Source organism: Lipotes vexillifer, unplaced genomic scaffold, assembly GCF_000442215.2.
Source record: "Lipotes vexillifer unplaced genomic scaffold, Lipotes_vexillifer_v1.1 scaffold875, whole genome shotgun sequence".
NCBI classification, from domain to species: Eukaryota; Metazoa; Chordata; class Mammalia; order Artiodactyla; family Lipotidae; genus Lipotes; species Lipotes vexillifer.
In genome coordinates this window covers 2520424-2544022 of record NW_006792177.1, presented here as the reverse complement: position 1 = coordinate 2544022, position 23599 = coordinate 2520424, and the positions used below count along the sequence as shown (strand labels likewise).

The 23599-nt window shown below is 39.8% G+C and overlaps 1 protein-coding gene across 1 annotated transcript in view; it reads right to left on the bottom strand.

Annotated features, from left to right (window-relative positions):
* Positions 1–23599, bottom strand: part of ATRN (attractin) — a 174272-nt gene that overhangs the window by 54043 nt on the left and 96630 nt on the right. Inside the window, exons 19-24 of the mRNA XM_007465407.1 lie at positions 16700–16837; positions 13754–13847; positions 11847–11899; positions 8009–8103; positions 4403–4481; positions 2512–2669 (exon numbers count right to left, since the gene is read on the bottom strand). Coding sequence (XP_007465469.1) covers positions 2512–2669; positions 4403–4481; positions 8009–8103; positions 11847–11899; positions 13754–13847; positions 16700–16837 — 617 coding nt within the window. The remainder of the gene's footprint in view (positions 1–2511; positions 2670–4402; positions 4482–8008; positions 8104–11846; positions 11900–13753; positions 13848–16699; positions 16838–23599) is intronic.

The following is a 23599-nucleotide window of genomic DNA, read 5'->3' as shown; positions in this document are numbered from 1 at the left end:
AATGAGAAAGAGAGATAACTCCTCAATTTATAAATAAAGGTTAGTTTAACTTTGATATAAAAACCATAACAAAGACAGGAAAGGAATATTACTGGACTTTCTCACTCATGAGATAGATACAAAATTCTAACCAAAATATTAGCATACTGAGTCCAGCAACAGATAAAGTAAAAAATCATATATCATGCCAAGTCAGGTTTATTCCAGGAATGCAAATAATTTCCAGGGTCCTGGCTTATGCAATAGGACAAATGGTGGTACCATTCACTAGAAAGGAAGCAGAGGGTTTGGGGCTAAGATCACAAGAATGACTCCCTGAGTACAGGGAGCCTGTGAATGGCCAGGTAGAGATGCCTAGGCAGCAACTAAGAACACTGGTCTGGAGTTCAAGTGTAAGCAGGGCTGAAGACAGAATACTGAGAATCACAAGTACAGAAGTAGTACAATAAGTCTTACAAGTGGGATAAAGACAGAGGAGAACCATGGCCTGAATCTCAGACAACCTCAGTGTTTAAGGAAGAAGATTCCTTAAAAAGACAGGCCAGAGAATCAGGGAAAGGACCAGGAAGGCAGGAAAGATGCTGATTCAAATCATGCAATGAGAAGGAGAAGGGGACTAAAGAATTCAGTCACTGGAGTCCACCGTGGCAGGCAGCTTCAGGATGTGGTGAAGGAGGAAGGCAGACTGTTGCGGGCTGATGGGTGAATGGATAAGAGGAAACAAACAGGGAGTGTGGTCAATGCGTACAAGAAGGCTAGCTGGGAAGGGAAGCAGAGAGTGTGCAAGAACAAAGGAAGAAGCAGATTAGAGGATAAACAAATCTGTGCACCATCTAAATAGAAAAAGAGGGTGGTGAGAAAAAAATACAACACAGAGCCTGTCCTCCACATTCCAGAAAGGAAAAGAGTGACTGACTGTTCTTTAGTTACAGTCCCAAGGCATGAACACATACCCACCAGAACAAGATTTCAAGCTCATCCCAAATGATCAGTGGCAACTTGCTTCACTTGATCACACTACTGAAAGTTGGCAAGCAGCCAGAGCCCCAGTCTAGTGACCACGCTTCCACGGCTAAAGGTGAACCAGTCGTTCCAAAGTCCACCCTTAGACACAGATGTAGAGAACAAACGTATAGACACCAAGGTGGGGGAAAGGGGAGTGGTGGTGGTGGGATGAATTGGGAGATTGGGATTGACATATTTACACTAATATGTATGAAATAGATAACTAATAAGAACCTGCTGTATAAAAAATAAATTAAACAAACAAATAAACAAACAAAAGTCCACCCTTCCCCAAACTCCACACCTTTACCCAAAATGAAGGGGGTTAAAGCAGAAAGTACTGAGGCAAGGCCTCAAAGACATAGTGGCAGATGATTATAAAGAGCACAAATGGGGCCATGGGTCAAGCCTGGATAAGAGGGAGTGCACTGGTCCCCTGGGAACAGAGAAAAGGGGCAGGTTGATAGCAGCAGTGGCTGTAGCAGGCAACATGAACGCTTAGACTTACCCTTTCAGGTCACATGTACAAAGAATCTGAGTCATGGAGAGGCTACAGGAATTGTACAAGAGCAAGCCAGGACTCAAATGTGCATCTGTCTGACTATAAGGCCTAAACCCTTAAGGCGACCTTATACTGTCCTCCACTGTGTCCCCATTACCCTCCATCCTATGCTCCTTTAAAACCTGATAGCATTTTGGGGATCTTCTCATATGGCACTTTGCATATGCCAGTTTTCACTGGTTATGTGTGTTTGCTTCATTTATATGCACCTTACTCATTCCAGAATTGAAGCTCGTTGTGTAGCTCTACAGGCTTTTTAGTGACAAGTCCTTAATGAAGAAATAAACACAGTTGTAATTACCAAATCTGTTATATATCAACTTGCTTTCAAAAGTGCTTACAGGGACTTCCCTGGTGGCACAGTGGTTAAGAATCCGCCTGCTAATGCAGGGGACACGGGTTCGATCCCTGGTCCAGGAAGATCCCACATGGCGCAGAGCAACAAGGCCCGTGCGCCACAACTACTGAGCCTGTGCTCTAGAGCCCACAAGCCACAACTACTGAGCCTGTGCTCTAGAGCCCACAAGCCACAACTACTGAGCCCACGTGCCACAATTACTGAAGCCCATGCACCTAGACCCTGTGCCCCGCAACAAGAAGCCACTGCAGTGAGAAGCACCGCAACAAAGAGTAGCCCGCGCTCGCTGCAACTAGAGAAAGCCCATGTGCAGCAACAAATACCCAACTCACCCAAAAATAAATAAATAAAAATAAATTTATTTAAAAAGTGCTTATAAATTTCCTTCATAAGTGATTTAAGGCAGCCCCACTACAATCTTCTTTTATGGTTATGTGCTCAGCACTCCTTTACCACAGATATTACAAAGGCAAAACAATATTAATATTGTACATTTCATTTACTGCAAGTTACAGATTAGTGAATTTAGTTTCACTACATACATTTCACCATCTTTGCAAGTATGAGACTAAAAAGCACTTCTTACCTGAATTTTGATGGGCCAGGTGAAATTACTGACATAAACAAAGAAAGTGATATTTGGGTGGTTGCGAAAATCAAACTTCTCATTAGAGAAACTATCTTTGTACTCCTTAATGTTTGTTTTTGAAACAACAGGCATCTCTTCTCCAGCCTGGGTTCCAGCTGTTAGGAAGAAAAGAATGAAATAAAGAGACTTTTTTTGGGGGACCGAATCTGCCCTCACTAATAATAATGATAATAGCATTTATTAAACACTATGTTCCAGAAATGGCCTTTAAGAGCTCAATCTCATTTAATTATAACAACTATTATCCTCATTTACACATCAGAAAACTCAGGTTCAGGAAAAATAAGTAACTTGGCTCAGGTCACATAGCCAGGAAGTAGAGCTGGGATTTGAAGCTGGGAGGGCTGATACACAAGCCTATGCCCTTAACCCAAATGGCTTTACCAGGATCCCCTACAACTCCTCCCACAGAAACACGCTACATGTGGCTTTGAAAATCCAGATACCACTAGAATCCTATTAACAAGCAATGGCATTCATTCTGCCCACAACACTTCACTTGCTTTGCACTGCCCCCTTAAACCTGTCTGGCAGTGCTCTAGATCCCCCATACCAGGGACAGGGATTCAGCTCTCACTTTTTAACTAGCAGTGACCGCAAGTCTCAACAGCAGCAGGGAGGAAGGAGCTCTAGCGGTCACTCAGTCCCTTCTGCTACCAGCTACAACTGACTCTAAATCCCCCCAATCTGATATAAACCAATCCTATTCCCAGGCAGTCCTTCAACATTCCACATTGTCCCTCAGCCAGGAAATCTAGTGTTTATAAATATTCATGAAATAGGCTGAGTTAAATCCTGTGACTGAAGCCAGATTGGCTGGTCCTCATTGAGACTGTCATTGTAAATCAATCACATACTCAGGGATGCCACCTTTCTCCAAACAAAGGCTCTGATAATTCAGACTTTTTCTTTAAGACCTCTCCTCACTGCAAGTTTCTGAACCTTTTCTGAATTCTACACAATCTTTTAAGATATGATGAACACAAGGTGATGTGCAAAGTAATGTTTTTATTTTGTTTCAGTCTAATTGATTGTGTTTTGACCAAAAAACAGTATTGTAATAGTAATAATGATGATGAAACATAATTACCACTTGATGAGAATATCCCATGTTTCTAGCACTTACATTGAGTACTTCATTTATTATCTCATTTAATCCTCAGAACATTCTACATGGCTGGGTGTTTTTATTATCCCATTTCATACCTGCAGAAACTGGCTCAGAAAACAAGTAACAGGGAGAATTCAAATCTAGGTCCGCTGAGCTACATTCTTAACCACTACATCAGGGCCACCCTTTCTTTCTTTAGATTTTCTGCTCAGAAGATCTTTAGTAAATCACTGTAAGATAAACAAGACAGCAAAAGCTGTGCTCTTAGAGCTTTATTTAATTCCCAAAGTACATTTTCCCCTGTACCTACTAAAATCTCATTCTACTAAAAATGTTTCCATTTCTTGAAACTGAGTCAATTGCATTTTTCACTTCTGAAGCATGGATGGAGATGATGATGGCAGCACCACAGCAGAGGCTGCAGCAATGGTATTAATGGTGGTAGTAGGGCAGGGTCGTGAGCATGTACTGATCTTGATACCATGGCAGGCACTGACAGGTATAGTCAAATTTAATCTACAGTATTATTACCTTCTCTTTAAGATGAATAACCCTAAGGGTCTAGAGATAGATTTTAGACACTTGCTCAAGGTCTTCCAGCTAATAAGTGGCAAAAGTGGGTTTCAAACCCATCTGTCTGTCTCCAGAGCCCCTTTTCTCAACTCTTTCTCAATCAATTATCTCCACTCAGAAGGTCTTCTCTAGGTATGTCTTTACCTGAGAAGCTGGCAGCCCAGGTGATGTTGAGGTTGAAGTTTTTGGAGGCATTGATGAACATGTCCAAATCCCTATTTTGCTGATGAGATGTACAAATAATTAGAAAATGAATTACTGTAACAGTTTCCTAATTTTAAAAGAAAGCAGTAGTTAAATTTTACTACTCTCAACTTTCTTAATTACAAAAAGATACTTTAATGTCTTAAGAGAAACTCATGCTTATAGAACAGTTAGCAAAATTTCTAACCTTAACATAAGCCATATACCCAAAACAAATTTCATTTCCCTCCCATAAAAGTATATGGGATTTAGGGACTTCCCTGGTGGCACACTGGTTAAGACTTTGTGCTCCCAATGCAGGGAGCACATTCCCTCCCTATCCCTGGTCAGGGAATTAGATCCTACATGCATGACGCAACTAAGAGTTCTCATGCCACAACCAAGGAGCCTGGCTGCCACAACCAAGACCCAGTGCAACCAAATAAATTAATTAATTAGTTAAATTAAAAAAAAGTATATGGGGGCTTCCCTGGTGGCACAATGGTTAAGAGTCCGCCTGCCGATGCAGGGGACACGGGTTTGTGCTCCGGTCCAGGAAGATCTCACATGCCGCGGAGCGGCTGGGCCCGTGAGCCATGGCCGCTGCGCCTGTGCGTCTGGAGCCTGTGCTCCGCAACGGGAGAGGCCACAACAGTGAGAGGCCCGCATACCGCAAAAAAAAAAAAAAAAGTATATGGGATTTAATGCTTTATCAAATGCCTAACTCCGAGGCAACAACAGTGAGAGGCCCGCATACCGCAAAAAAAAAAAAAAAAGTATATGGGATTTAATGCTTTATCAAATGCCTAACTCCATGAAAAAGTATCTTTTAAAAAGACCCTCACCAGAGCACAGTGACCTACATCCTGTGACCTATGTTAGGGAATCAGCCTCTTAAGGATCCTCTGGGCAGCCCTTTCCAAATGTCTGAAGAGTAAAACACTTGGTCAAGTGTCTCAATTTATATTAACTTATAAATCAAACCTATGTACTTCTGAACCCATAGATTATATACAGTGTAAAGTTCTCCAAAATGGAAGTGGTTTTTAAGGAATAGCACATAAAGCTGAAATAAACTAAATTTAAAAACTTTAAATTGTCTTCACCCATGATTAAGAACATTTTTCTCTCACTAAAAATATTATTTCAAGAGAAATATGACAGAATATGTTTTATTACCTTTGAAAACTTTGTATACCACTTAAGAGATACAGCAGTTTGAAGAGCTAGTTTAATTTACTGTGACTCTTGGTTTTAATGACTGAAAAGGGTATCTCTGAGGAATGTGTTGGGCCAGCTGGAAGAAGAGCACTGTCAGTAGTGTTGTGTAAATCATGATACTAATTTTCAGTTTTCCCTGAAATTTGGCTAATAAATCTCTTTCTTGGGGTCAAAAAATTGTTTTTCCAAATGAGTCAGATGTTGCATTTTATATTTTTGAATCCAATCCTGCTGTAATTCTTCACATTGAAAGATTTTTAAAACAGGTTAGAAAATTAAGATTTTAAAGAGCATTCTTTTGATAGCTTTTACAGCACAAAAATTACAACAATGGAAGCATTTCCAAACAGCTATTTCCAAAATGTGATCTCCAAACCAGAAGTTTCTCTCATAAAGCAGTTACCTTCTCATTTATTGATAAGGCCTCACCATCCTCTTAAAGGGACAGCTCAAGTGTTTATTTATTTATTTATTGAGCCGCGTCACGGCATGTGGGATCTTAGTTCCCTGACCAAGGATCGAACCCGTGCTCCCTGCAGTGGAAGCAAGGAGTCCTAAACACTGGACCACCAGGGAATTCCCTATTTTTTAATATTTGCTGGTAGCACATTACTAGCAATTACTTCTTTCCCTGGAAAGGATTAATAACCTTGAAATCTTGGTGCTTTTGTAAAAGACAGGACACATACATTGTGTAACTATTAAATATTCTGTCATAAGAGAAACAAGGCAATAAATAAATTTCATGTGTGGTACTTTTGCTACAGCCTTATCCTAAAAAAAAAAAATTCTGGTCAGTACAGCCACTGAAATGATATACTGACACAGTATTTCCACAAAACATTTTCATTGAAAGTCATTTATTATTTTTACTTAAAAAGCTATTCACTCATGAGAATGTATCCTCTCTAGTACATCTCTTCTTAATTTTATCATTGAAGTGGAATACAAAAAACAAATCTTACTTTCATTTAATTGTGAACATCCCACAATGGACTTCCTTTTAGTACTGATTTATTTATTTCTTAAATTTAGTAGTGCTTGTTGATAACATCTGTTATCAAAGGAATACACTTTGGCATATTATCATATTTTTCCATGTATTATTTGTTACATTTATTGTAATTTTTGTTTTGTTTTGTTTTTTTGCGGTACGCGGGCCTCTCACTGTTGTGGCCTTTCCCGTTGCGGAACACAGGCTCTGGACGCGCAGGCTCAGTGGCCATGGCTCACGGGCCCAGCCGCTCCGTGGCATGTGGCATCTTCCCAGACCGGGACACGAACCCGTGTCCCCAGCATCGGCAGGCGGACTCTCAACCACTGCGCCATCAGGGAAGCCCCATTTATTGTATTTTTGTAATGGTAAATGGCTTTGTGTATGTTGATGAGAAATAAGAAACCTCCAAGGAGGGTCCTAAATAATTTACCATCAGGTTTAGTAAAATTTCATTATGTACCAGAGTAGGTATTAAATGACTTTATATTTCACTGAAGAAATCATATAGATGTGTGTTCATATTCTAGATGCTTTATTTTTAAATGTCATGCTGTGTTGGCTCCCTTTTACCTCTAGGTAATACCTTATGGCAGGCTGGGGTTTACCATTAACAACAGTAGATATAAAAATACATTTCAAATAGTTACCTTAGTAATTTCAATTATTTCTGGCTGACTTCTTCACTGTTTTTACCTCCTAATGAGGATAAGAACTCATTCTAGGAGCATAAATGTCACCTCTGCCTTGCATCACTGGTATTAGTTTCCATTCTGAGAGAGTAAATCTTGGTTCTGACACTGCCCCCCTAACAGGGAAGTTCCCCTTGCAGTCTCCTCTCCTTTCCTGTATGGGGCTGTGATAGGCTGATGGGCAAACCAAGTATGTGTGGAGTCAATGTCACTCTGTATATCAGATCATGGTAAATCTTAACAACATGGGGCTTCCCTGGTAGTGCAGTGGTTGAGAGTCCGCCTGCCGATGCAGGGGACACGGGTTTATGCCCCAGTCTGGGAAGATCCCACATGCCGCGAAGCGGCTAGGCCCGTGAGCCATGGCTGCTGAGCCTGCGCGTCCGCAGCCTGTGCTCCGCAACAGGAGAGGCCATAACAGTGAGAGGCCCACGTAACCGCAAAAAAAAAAAAAAAAAAATCTTAACAACATGGTAAATCTTACCTTTTAAATACAAAGGAGATAAATGTAGATTCTAACATTTCTTTCCTGTACCTCTAAACATCATCCTGTGGACTCCACTTCTGGAGACCGCTGCTAAGGCAGTGCTTCTATCCATAGTGACCAAGAAAAAGTTCCACACAAATTCAAAACAAAGTAAGAAGACTTTTAAATCTTACTTCATCAGGTGTAGCCACAAAATTGATGGCTGTGTAATAGCGGTCATCTTCCTGGGATAGGCTAAAGGTGAACTGATAGTCAATAAGAAGAGTATCTATGGAAAGAAAGAAATGTGTATTTAAAAACTGAAACAAAACAAAACAGAATAGGTCTCTAGAGATACAGATTGATTTTCTCATAAATATTCAACAGCCAGGAAAACACTTTTGGCAAAGTCTGTGGGCAACGTCATTTTGTTTGAGTTAACCCACCAAAACCTCCTTGTATCATGACCCTGGTTGAGATTTTAGGCTCCAAGCTAACTTACTTAGAAATATTAATTGAGCATCTATTTATGTTTAAGGATACAAAGTTATAAATTAATGGTATAAAAGAAACCAAGACTCCAAGTAAAAATGGTTGATTCCAGGTTTGGGGCAAGGAATATGTGCCTCAGTTATCTTATTCTAGAAAGCAAGAAAGCATTCAAAGACTAATGTAGCAAAAGAACATAGCTTGAAAAAGAGCCTACTGGCTAAAGATGGTATAATTTAATTCTAACAAGTACTGCACAATTCAACAACCCTATTTAAAAATGGGCAAAGACTTGAATAGATATTTCTCCAAAGAAGATATACAAATGGCCAATAAGCACATGAAAAGGTGCTCAACGTCAATGATCATTAGGGAAATACAAATCAAAACCACAATGAGATAACACATCACCTGTAGTAGGATGGCTACCACCAAAAAAAGTGTTGGTGAGGATGTGGAGAAATTGGAACCCTTGTGCACTGCCGGTGGGAATGGTGCAGCTGCTGTGAAAAACAGTATGGCAGTTCCTCAAAAAATTAAAATAGAACTACCAAATGATCCAGCAATTCCACTTCTGAGTATATACCAAAAGAACTGAAAGTAGGATCCTGAAGGGCTATTTGTACAACCATGTTCATAGCAGCCAAAGAGATCATAGCCCAATGGTGGAAGCAAACCAAGTGTCCATCAACAGATGAATGGATAAACAAAATGTGGTATATACATTCAATGGAATATCACTCAGTCTTAAAGAGAAAGGAAATTCTGACACATGCTACAACATGAATGAACCTTGAGGACATTATGCTAAATGAAATAAATGGATCACAAAAAAACAAATACTATATATTTCCACTTATATGAAGTACCTAGAATAGTCAAATTCATATAGACAAAGTAGAATGGTGGTTGTTAGAGGGTAGGGGAAGAGGGAAATGGGGAGTTGTTGGTAAGTTTATTTTTAACTGTTCAAAAAACTGCCAAATGATTTTCCAAAGTGGAAAACCATTTTATATTCCCACAAAAAATTTATAAGGGTTTCACTTTCTCCACATCATTGCTAAAACTTGGTATTGGCTTTTATTTTTCAAGATAGAGAAATATAAGGTACCAGATTACAAAAAATTAATTGATATGGTTTCAGGTTTCACATTATAAACTAACCTTTAAGAAATGACCGGTTGCCTGGCTTTGATACGGTATCAAAGGATAATACCCAGTTACCTGAAAAGGTTATTAAAACACTCCATCCATTTCTAACTATATGTCTGGTGGGGCCAGGTTTTTTGTGTGTGTACTTTAACCAAAGAGACATAGTGCAACAGACTGAATGCAGAAGCATATATGAGAATCCAGTTGTCTTTTATTAAGCCACTGTACTGGCTTTTGATTCTAGTCATTCTAGGGGTATATCTCACTGTTTGTTTTTTTTTTTTTGGCTGCGTTGGGTCTTTGTTGCCACGTGCGGGCTTTCTCTAGTTGTGGCTAGCAGGGGCTACTCTTCATTGCGGTGCATGGGCTTCTCATTGCAGTGGTTTCTTCTGTTGCAGAGCACGGGCTCTAGGCAGGTGGGCTTCAGTAGCTGTGGTGCGTGAGCTCAGTAGTTGTGGCTCACGGGTTCTAGAGCACAGGCTCAGTAGTTGTGGCACATGGCCTTAGCTGCTCTGCAGCATGTAGGATCTTCCCGGATGAGGGCTTGAACCCGTGTCCCCTGCATTGGCACGTGGATTCTTAACTCCTGCACCACCAGGAAAGCCCCCTCATTGTGTTTTTATTTTTTTTTAATTTACTGAATTTATTTACTTTTGGCTGCACTGGGTCTTCGTTGCTGTGCGTGGGCTCTCTCCAGTTGCGGCAAGCAGGGGCCACTCTCTGTTACGGTGCACGGGCCTCTCATTGCGGTGGCCTCTCCCGTTGCAGAGCACGGGCTCCAGGCACACAGGCCTCAGTAGTTGTGGCACGTGGGCTCAGTAGTTGTGGCTCGTGGGCTCCAGAGTGCAGGCTCAGCAGTTGTGGTGCACAGGCCTAGCTGCTCCGCGGCATGTGGGATCTTCCCGGACCAGGGCTTGAACCCGTGTCCCCTGCACTGGCAGGCGGACTCTCAACCACTGCGCCACCAGGGAAGCTCCCCTCATTGTGGTTTTAATACACGTATCCCAAATGTCTAATAATGTTACACATTTCTTCATGTGCTTATTGGCAATTCGTCTATCTTCTTTGGTGAAATGTCTATTCAAATCTTTGTCTGTTTTTAACTGAAATTGTCCCCTTATCCAGTTGTAAGAGTTCTTTATATATTCTGAATATAAACTCTTAATCAAAGATACGCTTTGTAAACATTTTCCTTAGTCTGTAGCTTGTTTTTTACTTTAAAAAAAATTAATTAATTTATTTATTTTGGGCTGCGTAGGGTCTTCATTGCTGCGCGTGAGCTTTCTCTAGTTGTGGAGTAGGGCCTACTCTTCGTTGCCGTGCGTGGGCTTCTCATTGTGGTGGCTTCTCTTGTTGTGGAGCAAGGGCTCTAGGTGCGTGGGCTTCAGTAGTTGTGGCATGCGGGCTCAGCAGTTGTGGCTCACAGGCTCTAGAGCACAGGCTCAGTAGTGGCGCATGGGCTTAGTTGCTCCATGGCATGTGGGATCTTCCCAGACCAAGGATTGAACGCATGTTCCCTGAATTGGCAGGCGGATTCTTAACCACTGCGCCACCAGGGAAGTCCCTTTTTAATTTTTAAACAGTATTTTTTAAAAACACAAGTTTTAAATTTTGATAAGTCCCAATAAATGAGTTCTTCTTTTATGAATTGTGCTTTTCGAATCACATCTAAGAACCTTTTCCCATATACAAAGTCATGAAGTTTTCTCTTGTTTTTTTCTAGAAAAACACATTTATAGGTTCTAGCTGGACATGAATTTTGAGTGGACATTATTTTACCCAGAAAAGCCAGTATATAATTATAGCAGAATGTGAAAACATTAGCTCATTTTCCTTTGGTTCCATATCTGACCTAGTATGTGGATTCTCCTACAGGAAGAAAATGCATTTACCCATAAGGACCTGGTCACCTTGCCAGATTTACTGTTCACTGTAAGTTAGTCACTAGATATTTTATTTTACATATTAGTTCCTAGAGAGGTGGTTAACACAAATCAGTTTCAGAGGGAATAACTTCAACTATATTTTAAGAATTCTGTTTTTGATCGATCCTAAAATAAGACATACAATGACCCTAACCAGATAATGGCAAATGAAATAAGGTTTCAAGAGACTATAAATTAGGAAAGCCAGAGACGTATATCTCTGTACTCTTCCCTGATATCTGCTATGGACATGCTGCTATAAACCATAACCAGAATTAAAGCAGCTTAAAATAGTATTTACATATGTATTAAATTTAATAGAATGTAACCCATCAAATTAGGGGACACTTCTATGGGTGGTTACTATATTCTTATAGCACTTATCATTCTCAAACCATGTTAAAGAAAATAATGTTTTACTGAACTACTTTGCTTCTAGACAAATGAGAACTGCAAAAACACTTACAGTAACATGTTCCTTTGAGAGGGTTCCCTTGGTATCGATTTTCTACTTCACATCTAGGGGGAAAAAAATGAAGATTATTTTCTGTTGTTACTTAAAACAGAATCTACATTCACTTTAAAATCAAGTAGATCTTTTTATATAAACTACCAGTTTTTGAGTCAGTATAATTACATTCTTCACTGTTACTCAAATCAGATGGACTAACAAGACTTTGCATTCATTTTCAATGCTGACTGCCCAGCAGTTCACACCACCACCAACTGATAAACATTTGCCAAAGCACATGAGATAAATTCAAATAAAATAAAATTTAGATCCTATTTATTATCATGAAAAACACATGTTCACTTTTGTATGGACTAAATATTCTTCTAAAAGTGCAGTTAAAACATTTTTCAAATTGACTTACCTGTGGTTAGTTGCTAATAAAGTAGTTAAGTTTTTATCCATTTTGGAATGTGTGGGTGTGGATGAGACTGTGGCAAAGGCAAACTGTTTAGATGAGATTATGCCAAAAGATGTAAATGGTGGCTAAGTGGAAGAACAGCTATCTCATATGTGTTTTTCTCCTAGGGCCATCTAGCTGTCTGTTTTTATTACTGCAATAAAATCAGAGCTGTTATTGAAAAAAAAAAAAAACATTTTTCATATATTCATTTTTCACTTTTCCTGGATAAACTGAACTTGTTCTTTAAATACAAGTGAGAGAAGGCTAAAAACCAAGAATCACTTAAAAAACCAAAAACCAAAAACAACCCTTGGACATGGTTTATCAGTCTGGAGAAAAAAATAAGTTCTAGTAAAAAAGAATTATTAATTTCCTCATAAATATCATCTATGAACATCAGTAAAACCCAGGCTCCCACTTTACAAAGTGATTCAGGCAGGCACAATAGCTATGAACTCTGAGGAAAGGAGGGTAAAGCTTGGGTCAAGTACTTTTGCCAGATAAATAATACAAGGATGTTGTGTCTTTTTATCTAGAGTGATTATCAGCACTTGTTTATATTTAAAATTTCCTAAAGAGAATGTCTTTCACTAGACCTACACTTCATTTCTTTGTTGTATACCATTAACTGAAGGCAGGGGTGATTAATTTTGCTCTATTACATTTTTCTATTTAAAGGAACCTAGATTTAAAAATTAAATTTAGAGCTTATTTTATGAGGTTTTCTGGTGAGGCAGAGAGAAACTGGGGAATACTCTCTCTTGTTTCAACTCACCAGGACACTAAAAACAATTACCACTAGCCTCACTATTGATAGATGGGGAAAATGAGGCTTAACACCTCATTTTAAGTGATTTGCCTCAACAGCACCCTACTCAGTGGAGGCACAGCCAGGGCTGAATCCCCACATCTGCCTGATGCTGTTTGCATCCTCATGGATGGGAACCCCAAACTCTTCCCCGGAAGATGTTTGACATACTTCACCAAGGAAAATGCTAGAACAGGGAGGGTGTGTTAAAGGCAAGATGACCTCTCTACTATTAGACAACCAAAATGCCAAATAAAATACTGTCCTGGAATACCAGCTCTTCTAACTCTATCTTTTAGGAAAATATCCTGACATGACAAAAATCAAGTCGTTACTGAAGTTAAAAGACTAATCCAAGTCAGCAAGCAAGGAACTGTCAGTGTCACTCAAAATTAAAATTGTGATTTAAAGAGCCATTAAGGAATTACTGCTAAACTGACAACCTTCCCAGTATGGAGGGTGACTAAATTACACCTATCTGAAGTATAAAGGGCAAAATTTCAAATCAGTCAACTTGGGGATCCCTCAGAGCCCACGGCAACAAGGCCCAGAGAAAAGGGTGGCTCTTGGGGTTCAGGTAGTTTCACAGCCCCTTGGCCCTCCCTGATGAGGTGTGGCCTGTGGCAGGAGTCCTGGGAGTGTGGTACTCACAGCTGGCACTCGTCCCCCTTGACACCCTTGGTGGTGCAGAAGCACTTGCCCGTGTTGGTATTGCACAGCGACGCGTGCCCATTGCACTTGCATGCTGGGGAGAAGGAAAAGGAAAGCAGGTGGTCACAACTGGCTTAAAAGATTACCACTATTAGAGACTTTCCCTAAAACAAATAATATTATCTCAACTAGATTCAACAGGAAAGGCAGGTAAAATAAATGCATTCATTTAAGGGGTACAATTCTTGTTTTTTAGCTAGTGATTTATCTCAAATAATGTCAAGGCAACATTAAAGAAGCCAAAGTCACAGGCCAGGAGGAAAGAGAAATGTCAGTGTCTGCTGCCAATGGGGTCATCCCTCTGCAATAGACTTTGCAAAGATCTTTGCAATAGACTCTGTTTTTCACTATCACCATTCTCTCATTCACTCAATAAACATTTCTGAAGCATCTCCAGTGTGGCACACAGACAAAGTCCCCGTCCTCACAGAGACCTCTGAGCGATGACTGCCCTCTGGGGGGAGGGTTGGTCTGGCTAAGCTCTGCCTTAGCTGAGGAGACTTCTCCACAATGGCCACGCTTCTAAGGCAGGATTCCAGTGGCAGGTCAGTGTTTCAGCGGCCCTCTAGGATTCACACCCTTGTCTGCCTTCTTCTTCCTTAACAGCAAACGACTCTTTTCATCTCCCTCCTCTAGCCACCAACACACCTCCACCTTCTTTCATCCAACACATAAGTGTGAGCTATGACAAACTTTATACTCCAGGTGAAATAAATGAATCCTTTTGCTCAATACCTTTTCACTCTACAAACTGTTTTTCTGTGAATAAATTAAAAGTATTAGGCTGGAGATAGGTGTACTTTTAAAAGAAACCCGGTGGGGAAAAAAAATCCAAAGAAACCTATGAATAGAATAGTGCAGTGGTGAAGAAAATTTATGCTGGAGTGAGAAACACTAGGGTTCAAGTCTGGGCTCTACTGAGGATGGAGAGAGGTGCAGTGTGTTAACAAAAGCAAAGGCCTAAAGTTCAGTTTGCCTGGGTTTGAATTCAGGTCCCTCCACTTAGTTCCCTTTCTAAGTCAGCCTCCTCATCCATGTGACAGGGATAATAACAGTGCCTATCCTGTAGGGTTTTGGGGAGGATTAAATGAGATAACACATGAATAAAACACAGTAAGCATTCAAAAAATCATCGCTGTTATCCATAGCTTAAGGACTATACAATTCTAAGAAGAAAACATTAAGGACTTGGTGCCACTCATAGTATTTTTAAATCATGCTTTCTATTATGGATTGCGACTCTGAAAAATAAAGCTAGCTCTGAGTTCTGAACAACTGTACTCAGGCCCCACAGATGCCACAGAGGAGAATGTAATTTTTCTAAGATGAGAGCTGAAGATATGGGGACGATGGTACCCTCACAGTGGCACAACCAGACCCAAGAGCTAAAGTCACACATCCTGGATATGGTTCTCAGCATGGCAAAATCTCAGTGAGACCTTGGGCAGGCTACTTGATCCTGGGGATAATAAAAGCAGCACTGTCTCAGGTAGCTACCAGCACAATGCCTTGTATATACTCACCACTCAATAATGTCAGGTACTCTGATTTCTGTCTAATGGATGAAATCTTTCACAAAGAGTGAAAAAAGTTTTACTGAATACCTTTTAATCTGATCAAGAACCATGCTAAGGAGTTTGGAGGTGGGATGTGACAAGTAGGTAGAGATTTTCCTTTCTTATTTATTTTCCTACTCAGACCTGATGGGTCTTTCCACTATAAACTAGAACAAACCAAAAAGTCATTTATTGGTATCACTTGTCATTTTAAAAAATATAATTTGTGTACTAACAATAAAGTGTCCTATTGCTCACAGGAATCTATTTGACATGTATGGGGAAACATGGGACTACTTAAATCTTTAAAAATAGTAGAAGTACTGAGGAGTCCAGCTCCTGGTTAAAAACCTACATGTGAGTTTTGAGGCCGAACCATAGACAATGACAAAGCCTTTCCCTGGTGGGCCATACCAGGAAAGCTGCCCTCCCCACACCAGCCTGGGTGGAAGTCTCTGAGGGGGGCTGAGTCAAGGTCTCAGGTCACCTGGCCGGCCACTCTCTTTCACATATTTGCATTCCTAGCTCAGGCACCTTCATTCCTAGGTCTCTTTATCTGAGGCCTTGGGCAGAGGTCTTCTTCAGTCACCTCTGCTGAGCTTCCATATGGAGGAGGAGGGGAACCTCAAAGAGGCTTTACCCACTCTCAGTCAGTCCCAGGTACTTTTCCACTCTTAGTCCTTCCCCTTCACCCTCCCTCCCGACCCCAGAGTCCATAAAAGGCTTTTTGCTGGGCCTTTTTGTTCAGGGCTCCCCTAACAATGAGTTTTCCCTGAAGCCTATGCTGATCCACTTGATGCTCAACCAGAGCACCATTCCAGGAGGGAGAGTGGAACAAGGGGAGTCAGTGCTTTCTCCAGTGTAAGCCTCTTGCTTATACCATCACAGTAAGTGATTAAAGGCTTAACTCCCTCATTTTTTTCTTTTTAATATTTATTTGTTTGGCTGCGCCAGGTCTTAGTTGTGGCATGCAGGATCTTTGTTGCCTCACGGGGGATCTTTAGTTGTGGCATGCAGGCTCATAGTTGTGGCATGTGGGATCTAGTTCCTTAACCAAGGATCGAACCCGGGCCCCCTGCACTGAGTGTGCAATCTTAACCACTGGACCACCAGGGAAGTCCTTCATTTTTGACTAGTTGCTTTAATGGCTACTCTGACATCTGGCAGCTCTGCTCTCTCTCCCTCAGCTCAGCTGAGCTCCTGACAAGTATAACTTAAGAAATGCAATATCTGAAACCAAGTGGCTTTTTTCCTCCAAGATATACAAGTCAAACAGATGCATTATGTGCCACCTGGTTTGCAATCAGTAACCCTGAAAAATTTGACTTACGTTGACATTTTCCCCCATTGGTTGGATCACCATAGAAGCCAGATATGCAGGTCTCACAATGCTTGCCCGTGGTCAGGTTCTCACACTTCTCACAGATACTCTGATTAATGCATTTGCTGTGGCCATTGCACTGGCAAGCTGAAAGAAAGAATTTTAAGGGGCTTTTCCTATGGTAGAGCTGGGTGGACTACGTTCCACAAGATTTATTTGCAACTATCTAAGTTCCTTATTGCTTCTAAATAATCATCAAAACTACTAAAAACTAGTTTGAGAAATAAGATCAAAACATCAAAAAAGAGCTAATTCAGGAAAATCAGAAATACACCAAGCAAGGTGAAAGTCCAGAGCCATTAAAAAAAAAAGTTTTTGTTGTTATTAATTGTAAAAATAATATATGCTCATGATAGTAAATTTGAAAAATACAAGGAAAGGGAAAAAAAAAATCATATACAATTTTACCACCCAGAGATCACTGTCCACATTTGGATCTTTCCTTCCAGTATTTTTTTCTATACAGTTTTACACAGTTGTGTTCATATTAATAGTCAATTTTGATTTTTTAAAATGTAGATCACAATTATTTTACCACATTATTTTACCTATCATAAACAAAACTTTAAATGGCAGAATGAGTTCTATGAAGCCAAACAGTCACTTAACCATTACATTTAGATATTTAGTTTGCTTCCAGTTTTTCATTTTTAGAAAAATAACCATGTTTTATATGTAAATATTTCTATAAGTGGAATTACTGATTCCTGATGCATACAGGAGTTTACAACTAGAAAGGCATATGAGGCCTGGACCTCTCAGGGCTGCTCAGGACAGTTGTGCACTGCATACTTCAGGTGGGGCCACTCATGTAGTGCACAACCTGTAAGCAGACCTTTTTTTCTCCTTAGCTCTACTGAGACATAACTGACATATAACATTGTGTAAATCTAAAGTGCACATTTAAAGTATACAATGTGTTGATTTGATACACTTACTGCAAAATGATGACCACCATAGCTATAGCTAACACCTGCATCATGTCACACAATTACCATTTCTTTTTTGTGGTGAAACAGTTAAGATCTGCTCTTTTACAGATCTGTCTTGGTTGGTCAATGTCATACAGTCTCCACCTTGACAACTTTCCATGGCCTTGCACCTGTTCTGTTTACCCACCTGCTTTCTACCCCAACCCTGTAGGTATTTGAGTTGTTTTAAATAGACTGCAACTGAAGAACTTAAAAATGACGACATCAAATATTCCACCAAAATTGCTTAAGATCTGGGGACTATACATGTTTTTCCTGTGAAGATGAGCAACTGTGCACATAGCAAAAGGGCAAAGCACAACACCAAAAAAATGTAATACCTAAAATCATTTACCAAAATATCTGTATTCTGGTTCAAGATAAAAAGACTGAACAAATGCTTCTCTCTCTCTTCCCCTTCAAGATCTCACTGAAATTATAGAAGAAATGTAAAAACAAGGGTTTGGGATAAGAGGAAAAGGTGCTATGAGAAGTACTGAGAGATACTTCCGAAGCACTGCATTTCTAGCCAGAACGCCCCAAGTGGGGAGGCACATGGCACAACCATGAACATGCCAAATGTATCCACACACCTGGTCCGTTGCTCCTTCCTTCCTCCACTGTGGAAGGAATGCAGACCATTCAACAACAGCCAGAGCAGACCAGAGCTGGACAGCCCTGGTACTAGCTAGCCAGCCTCTCCCTTAGACATCACACCACACCTTCACGAAATCTCAGTTCACCCAGTACTCGTAAGCCTAGACATTCAGTTATAAATACAGATCAACCTTGAGGAATCACTAGTATGAGAAAATCATCAACCTAAAAGCACCACCTAGATAAACACACGGAACGACTAACTCTGAAGGAAGGATTAATGCAAGAAACTTAAGAGAATGAAAAATACTAAATTTAGCAAATTCAAGGAGGCTTCAGAGATCATTGCATTCATAAAGTACGAAAGCAAGCTCTGGAACAAACCTTCACAATATTTAGAGATCTTGCAAAATGAAAAGGATAAAACAAAATCAGACACAAAACAAAAACCCTTCAATAGATTAAACAGGAGAACACATATAGCCAAAAAGCTACTTGCCAGAAAATAACAGGAACAGCTGTATGCCAACAAATTTGATCACTTAGATGAAATAGAAAAATTCCTATAAAATACAGGTTACCTAAATTGACTCAAGCAGAAACAGAAAAGCTGCCTGTATTATACTTTACTTACCTATACTAAGAGATTGAATGAATAATCAAAAATCTTCCCACAAAGAAAAATCCAAGCCCAGATGGCTTCACTGGTGAATTCTACCAGTACTTAAAGAAGAATTAATACCAATCCTTTTGAAAACTCTTTCAGTAAATACAAGAGGAGGGAATACTTCCCTACTCACTCTGAAGCCAGTACTACCCTGGTACCAAAGCCAGACAGTCATCACAAGAAAGAAAATTATAGAACAGACCTATATCTCTCATGAAAATAGACACAAAATACCCACCTAGCAAACTAAATCCAGCAACACAGTAAAAAGGATTATGCATCATGAGCAAATGGGCTTTATCCCAGGAATGAATGACTGGTTTAATATCCTTAAATCAATTAGTATAACATAATATTAATAAACTAAAGAACAAAACCACATCATCATTGTGATACAGAAAATGCATTTGGCAAAATCCAGCACCCAATCATGACAAAAGCCCTCAAAAATCTAGGAATAGAAGTAAAATTTCTCAACCTGATAAAGGACAAGTATGAAAAAACTAAGGCCAACATCATACATAATGGAAAAAGACTGAATTCTTTCCCTCTAAGATCAGGAACAAGGGAATGATGTCCACTCTCACCACTTTTATTCAACATCGTACTGGAATTTCTAGCCAGGCCAATTAGCACCCCACAAATTTTTTTTTAAAAAGGTATCCAGATAGGGAAGACAGTAAAACTGTCTTTCTTAGTAAACAACACAACCTTGCATATAGAAAACCCTAATCCACTAAAAAACTAGTAGAAATAATGAGTTTAGCAAGGTTGCACAATACAAGATTAACATACTGTATTTCTACATATTAACAATGAACAATCAGAAAACGAAATTAAGATAATTCCATTCACAATACCATGAAGAAGAATACTTTGTATAGTAAATTTAACAAAATAAGCATAAGATATATACATTGAAAACTTTATAAAACACCGCTGAAAGAAAATAAAAAACTAAAGAAATGAAAGACATTCCAGGTTCATAAACTAAAAGGCTTAATATTGTTAAGATGGTAATATACCCCCAGTTGGTGTAGAGATTCAATGCAATCTCTATCAAATATCAGCTGGCTTTCTGTTGATGTTACTGAAAATGACAAGTTCATCCTAAAATTCACATGGAATTTCAAAGAACCCAGAACAGCCATAACAATCTAGGAAAATAAGAACAAAGTTGGAGGACTCAGACTTCCCAATTTCAAAACTTACTACAAAGCTACAGAAATCAAGAGTGTGATACCAGAATAAGGACAGACATATAGGTCAATGCAATAGAAATGAGAGTCCAGAAATAAGTTCTTACATTCAACTGATTTTCAACAAATGTGCTCCCAAAATTCAATAGTAAAAAAATAGTCTTTTCAACAAATGGTGCAGGGACAACTGGTTAACTACATGCAAAAAGATAAATTTGGACCCCTACCTCACACCATATACAAAAATTAACTCAAAATGAATTATGGAACTAAATACAAAGAGATAAACCTATGTAAACTTAAAGAGAAAACACAGGAGTAATTGTGATTTTTGGGTTAGTTAGGCCTGACTTCTTAGATACAATACCAAAAGCACATGGGATAAACGAAATCTTTTGTATTTCAAAAGATACCATCAAGAAAATAAAAAGAGGGCTTCCCTGGTGGCGCAGTGGTTGAGAGTCCGCCTGCTGATGCAGGGGACATGGGTTTGTGCCCTGGTCCGGGAAGATCCCACATGCCGTGGAATGGCTAGGCCCGTGAGCCATCCCCAAAAAAAAAAAAAAAAAAAAAAGAAAGAAAGTAAAAAGAAACCCATGAAATGGGAGAAAATATTTGCAAACTGTATAACCAATAAGGGACTTATACCTAGATTCATAAAGAACTCTTATACGTCAACAGTAAAAAGATAATGTAATTTAAAACTGGGCAAAGAATTTGGACAGTTCTCCAAACACATACAAATGGCCAATAGGATGTTCAACTTCATAAGTCATTAGGGAAATGCAAGTCAAAACCACAGTGAGATACCATTTCTCATATACTAGAACAGCTACAATCAAACAGACAGACACAAGTATTGATAAGGATGTGGAGAAATCTGAACCTTTCTATACTGCTAGTGAGAATGAAAAATGGTACAGCTACTTTGGAAAACTTTGTTCCCATTATTCCCCATTTCTGCCCCCGGCCCTAGGCAACCACTAATCTACTTTTTGTCTCTATATATTTGCCCTTTTTTGGACATTCCATATAAGTGATATCATATAATATATAGCCTTTGTATCTGACTGCTTTTGCACAGCATATTTTCGAGGTTCATTCATGTTGCAGAATATACCAGTACTTTATATTCCTTTTTATTGCCAAATAGTTAGTATTCCATTGTATGAATGTACCACATTTTGTTTATCCACTTGCTGGCTGACAGACATCTGGGTTGTTGCCACTTTTGTCTATTATGAATAATACTTCTATGAGCACTCCGTACAAGTTTTTTTTTTTTAATTAATTAATTTATTTTTATTTTTGGCCGTGTTGGGTCTTTGTTGCTGCACGTGGGCTCTTCTCTAGTTGCAGCGAGTGGGGGCTACTCTTTCTTGCGGTGAGCAGGCTTCTCACTGCAGTGGCTTCTCTCGTTGCGGAGCACAGGCTCTAGGTACACGGGCTTCAGTAGTTGTGGCTTGCGGGCTCTAAAGCGCAGACTCAGCAGTTGTGGTGCACCGGTTTAGTTGTGCTGTGGCATGTGGGATCTTCCCGGACCAGGGCTTGAACCCGTGTCCCCTGCATTGGCAGGCGGATTCTCAACCACCGCACCACCAGGGAAGCCCCTCAGTACAAATTTTTGTGTGGACATATATTTTCAATTCTCTTGGGTATATACTGGGCTATATGATGGATCTATGTTTAACTTTTTGAGGAACTGCCAAATTGTTTTCCAAAGTGGCTACAGCATTTTACATTCCTACCAAAAATTTATGAGAATTCCAGTTTCCTAAATGATGTTGAGCATCTTTTCATGTGCTTATTTGAGTTTAAAGAGTTCTTTATGTATTCTGGACACTAGCTTCTTATCAGACATATAATTTGTAAATATTTTCCTATATCCTGTGTATTTTCATTTTACCTGATATATTCTTGATATTAGTGGCAAAGCACAAATTTAACTATTTCATTAATTAAACCACTAGTAGATTAGAAATGCAACTGTAGATCCTCCAAAATCTTAGGAAAAAAAGGAACAAAGAATTTAATCCAGTTCTGTAGATAAAAAGCTGGTTTCTCATTTTATTTTGCATTTTCCTGCTCTACTTCCTTTTCTGAGAATGACTTTATATCCTTTTGACAGGAACAGAATAAAGGGAGAAAGTAGGTGATTAAATAGTTAATCCCACTAGGGGACTGTAAGTGGAAAAAAATATGGGAGACCCCTGTAAGTTAAGGATCACTCAAGAAAGCAGGTTTGCTTAACCACAAAACTAAGCAGGCCTGCTTAGGAACAAAACCATGCAACAGAAGCATGAGACATGCCCCCAAACAATAAAACAATGGTGGCATGAGACCCACATCCTGCCCAGTAAGCTCGTAAGTTAATGACCCCTAGGACATGCTCTTTGCACACATAAAAAACAATAATTTATGGAAGGGTGACATTCAAAGTGAAAGACCCTTATTGTACTGGAACCTAAAATAATTTTTCCATAATGTCATGACAGTCCTGGCTTGACCATGTAGGGACAAGAAAACTCCCGTGCCCAACCTGGAGGAGGAGCTTATGATGGAAGCCTGATGTCTACTCAAGAATGAGGAAGAAGGTGGTCTTTTCCCCCACCCCATTTTTCCTTTGATTATAAATCCGTAGCCCACTAAGTTCTCGGAGTGTGGCACCCTCTTGCCAGCTCACTTGTAAGCCTCACAAGTGTCCTATTCTAATAAATCCCCTCTTATCTATCACTTAGCACCTAGATGAACTCTTTCTGTGCTGAGACATAAAGGACTGGAGCTCCTTGGAGCGCCATGGTGCTCACCCCCCAACACCCGGGGAAAAGACACCTAGCGGTTTCACTTTGCCCCCTTTTTCTGTTGAGTCCGACATTCAGCTTTATTTTTCTGGAGGGTAGAGGTTTACATACTCTGGATGATAATCATTTGTTATATACCCTGCAGATATTTTCTTCCAGTCTAACTGTGGCCCTTTATCTTTGTTTACAGTGGTCTTTCCCTTATAGAAGTCCTCACAAAGAACCCAGTGGTCAGGGGCAATGTCTGGCAGGTTCTTGGAGAAATTCTTATCCACTCATCTCTTGGGAGTCTTTGCACCTGCCTAGCATCTCCCAACTGCTCTGGAGGCCCATCAGTACATTCCTGAGATTTACTGAAAGTTTGAATCAAAGGTCAATTTTTCAGGGTTGGTTTCTCAGGACAGCTATCATAGCAGATCTAGGATCAAGCTTTAGGTCAACTCAAGGTCTGTTCCTTCTGGCATCAACCACTGGAAAGGATAGGAAGGAAGGAGAAGGAGAAGGGAAAGGAGAGAGGGAAGGAGTGGGGAGGGGAGAAGAGGGCAAAGGGAGGGGAGGAGGGAGAGAGGGAGGCAGGCAGGCTGAATTTTTCCTTTTTTCTTCATGTCAAAGGG